Here is a 2827-nt window from a genome sequence, read left to right as displayed (position 1 = left end):
TCACTGTCTCAGCGGTGCATTCACTGTCTCAGCGGTGCATTCACTGTCGGTGCATTCACTGTCTCAGCGGTGCATTCACTGACTCAGCGGTGCATTCACTGTCTCAGCGGTGCATTCACTGTCGGTGCATTCACTGTCTCAGCGGTGCATTCACTGTCGGTGCATTCACTGTCTCAGCGGTGCATTCACTGTCTCAGCGGTGCATTCACTGTCGGTGCATTCACTGTCTCAGCGGTGCATTCACTGTCGGTGCATTCACTGTCTCAGCGGTGCATTCACTGTCGGTGCATTCACTGTCTCAGCGGTGCATTCACTGTCGGTGCATTCACTGACTCAGCGGTGCATTCACTGTCTCAGCCGTGCATTCACTGTCGGTGCATTCACTGTCTCAGCGGTGCATTCACTGACTCAGCGGTGCATTCACTGTCACAGCGGTGCATTCACTGACTCAGCGGTGCATTCACTGTCTCAGCGGTGCATTCACTGTCGGTGCATTCACTGTCGGTGCATTCACTGACTCAGCGGTGCATTCACTGTCTCAGCGGTGCATTCACTGTCGGTGCATTCACTGTCACAGCGGTGCATTCACTGTCACAGCGGTGCATTCACTGACTCAGCGGTGCATTCACTGTCACAGCGGTGCATTCACTGACTCAGCGGTGCATTCACTGACTCAGCGGTGCATTCACTGTCACAGCGGTGCATTCACTGACTCAGCGGTGCATTCACTGTCTCAGCGGTGCATTCACTGTCGGTGCATTCACTGTCGGTGCATTCACTGACTCAGCGGTGCATTCACTGTCTCAGCGGTGCATTCACTGTCGGTGCATTCACTGTCACAGCGGTGCATTCACTGACTCAGCGGTGCATTCACTGTCACAGCGGTGCATTCACTGTCACAGCGGTGCATTCACTGACTCAGCGGTGCATTCACTGTCACAGCGGTGCATTCACTGACTCAGCGGTGCATTCACTGACTCAGCGGTGCATTCACTGTCACAGCGGTGCATTCACTGACTCAGCGGTGCATTCACTGTCACAGCGGTGCATTCACTGACTCAGCGGTGCATTCACTGACTCAGCGGTGCATTCACTGTCACAGCGGTGCATTCACTGACTCAGCGGTGCATTCACTGTCTCAGCGGTGCATTCACTGTCGGTGCATTCACTGTCGGTGCATTCACTGACTCAGCGGTGCATTCACTGTCTCAGCGGTGCATTCACTGTCGGTGCATTCACTGTCACAGCGGTGCATTCACTGACTCAGCGGTGCATTCACTGTCACAGCGGTGCATTCACTGTCACAGCGGTGCATTCACTGACTCAGCGGTGCATTCACTGTCACAGCGGTGCATTCACTGACTCAGCGGTGCATTCACTGACTCAGCGGTGCATTCACTGTCACAGCGGTGCATTCACTGACTCAGCGGTGCATTCACTGTCACATCTCTTTCATAACTCATGACACCGGCCTTTGTTTCATCAGCTTTGATTGTCTCGTTCCCGGCACGGCATCAGTTCTCATGTGCAGGGTGTCATCTAGTGTGCAGGGTGTCATCTAGTGTGCAGGGTGTCATCTAGTGTGCAGGGTGTCATCTAGTGTGCAGGGTGTCATTTAGCGTCAGCCCTGTGAATACACATTTCATACATTTTCTCAATTATTATAATTTTAAACGTGTTGCACGCTGCAGAACAATTTGTACAGATTTTTAATTAAACAGATACGTCTTTGGGTTAATGGAGGTCTTTCACGTGTGTGTGTGTGTGCGCGCGTGTGCGTGCGTGCATGCGTTCGTTTGTGTGTGCGTGTGTATGTGTGTGCGTGTGTGTGCACGTGTGCGTGTGTGTGTGTGTGTGTGTGTGCAAAGACCTCTTTTCCTCCTCTCCATTTCTGAATATTTGGGTTGCTGTCGGTTTTTCCTTTCAAGCAATCTAACTTTTCTTTTTTGTCATGTTTTTTTTGTTTTTGTTTTTGTTTTGTTTTGTTTTGTTTGTTTGTTTGTTTGTTTGTCCGTATTTTTTTTTTTCTTCTTTTTTTATATTGCAGATTCCTAAAAGTGTGAGGCTGGCTGAGGAATAGCAGGGCAAGCAGCCGGAGAAACCACCACGTTGCTCACGCTCAGAGTCAGAGAGAGAAAGACGACCTGAACCTAAAAGAGAGAAAGAGAGAGAGAGAGAGAGAGAGAGAGAGAGAGAGAGAGAGAGAGAGAGAGAGAGAGAGAGAGACGTCCAATCAGAACGCTTCTCAAACTAAACTAAAGCTCTCCAGCGTTTGGCTTCCTACGATGTGAAGCAACGATTTAAGAGAATTACGTCGACATTTTTTGCGTTCATAACTCTTTCCATCCACACACACACACACAGACACGCACACACACACACACTCACACGCACACACACACACAGACACACACACAGGATATGATTCACTTTTTTAGTTGTTTTCAGCAAAGCTTTGCTTCTTAATGTAACTAACTCATGAACGTGGCTGTTGGCTTCCTCACTCTGAAACCCCCCCCCCCCCCCCCCCCATTGCACCAAACACACACACACACACACACACACACACATATATATGGTGGAGGGTGTGGTCAGAGACAGGACGGAGACCAGCAGGAGCCTTACGGCCTATAAAGACCAGCTGTTAGATGCCTTCATCCGGGCTGTGTGTGTGTGTGTGTGTGTGTGTGTGTGTGTGTGTGTGTGTGCGTGTGTGTGTCAGAAGAGAATCACCCCGGCCACACACACACATCTTGAGCTTTACATCCATCACGGTCGCCCCTCCCACTAAAATCAGCTCCATACTTGCAGGTGAAAGGTGCTACTC

At 50.3% G+C, this 2827-nt stretch overlaps 1 protein-coding gene across 3 annotated transcripts in view; it reads left to right on the top strand.

Annotated features, from left to right (window-relative positions):
• Positions 1 to 2525, top strand: part of LOC117740991 (formin-binding protein 1) — a 58714-nt gene extending 56189 nt beyond the window's left edge. For all 3 annotated transcript variants that reach the window (XM_034547717.1, XM_034547703.1, XM_034547701.1), the window contains one exon: positions 2048 to 2525. In XM_034547717.1, coding sequence (XP_034403608.1) covers positions 2048 to 2055 — 8 coding nt within the window. In that variant the 3' untranslated portion in view covers positions 2056 to 2525. The remainder of the gene's footprint in view (positions 1 to 2047) is intronic.
• The last annotated feature ends 302 nt before the right edge of the window (positions 2526 to 2827 follow it).

The sequence above is a fragment of the Cyclopterus lumpus genome, chromosome 12 (genome assembly GCF_009769545.1).
Source record: "Cyclopterus lumpus isolate fCycLum1 chromosome 12, fCycLum1.pri, whole genome shotgun sequence".
In the NCBI taxonomy this organism is placed as follows: domain Eukaryota; kingdom Metazoa; phylum Chordata; class Actinopteri; order Perciformes; family Cyclopteridae; genus Cyclopterus; species Cyclopterus lumpus.
The sequence above is the reverse complement of the archived record's forward strand: the minus strand, read 5'-3'. Positions and strand labels throughout refer to the sequence as shown.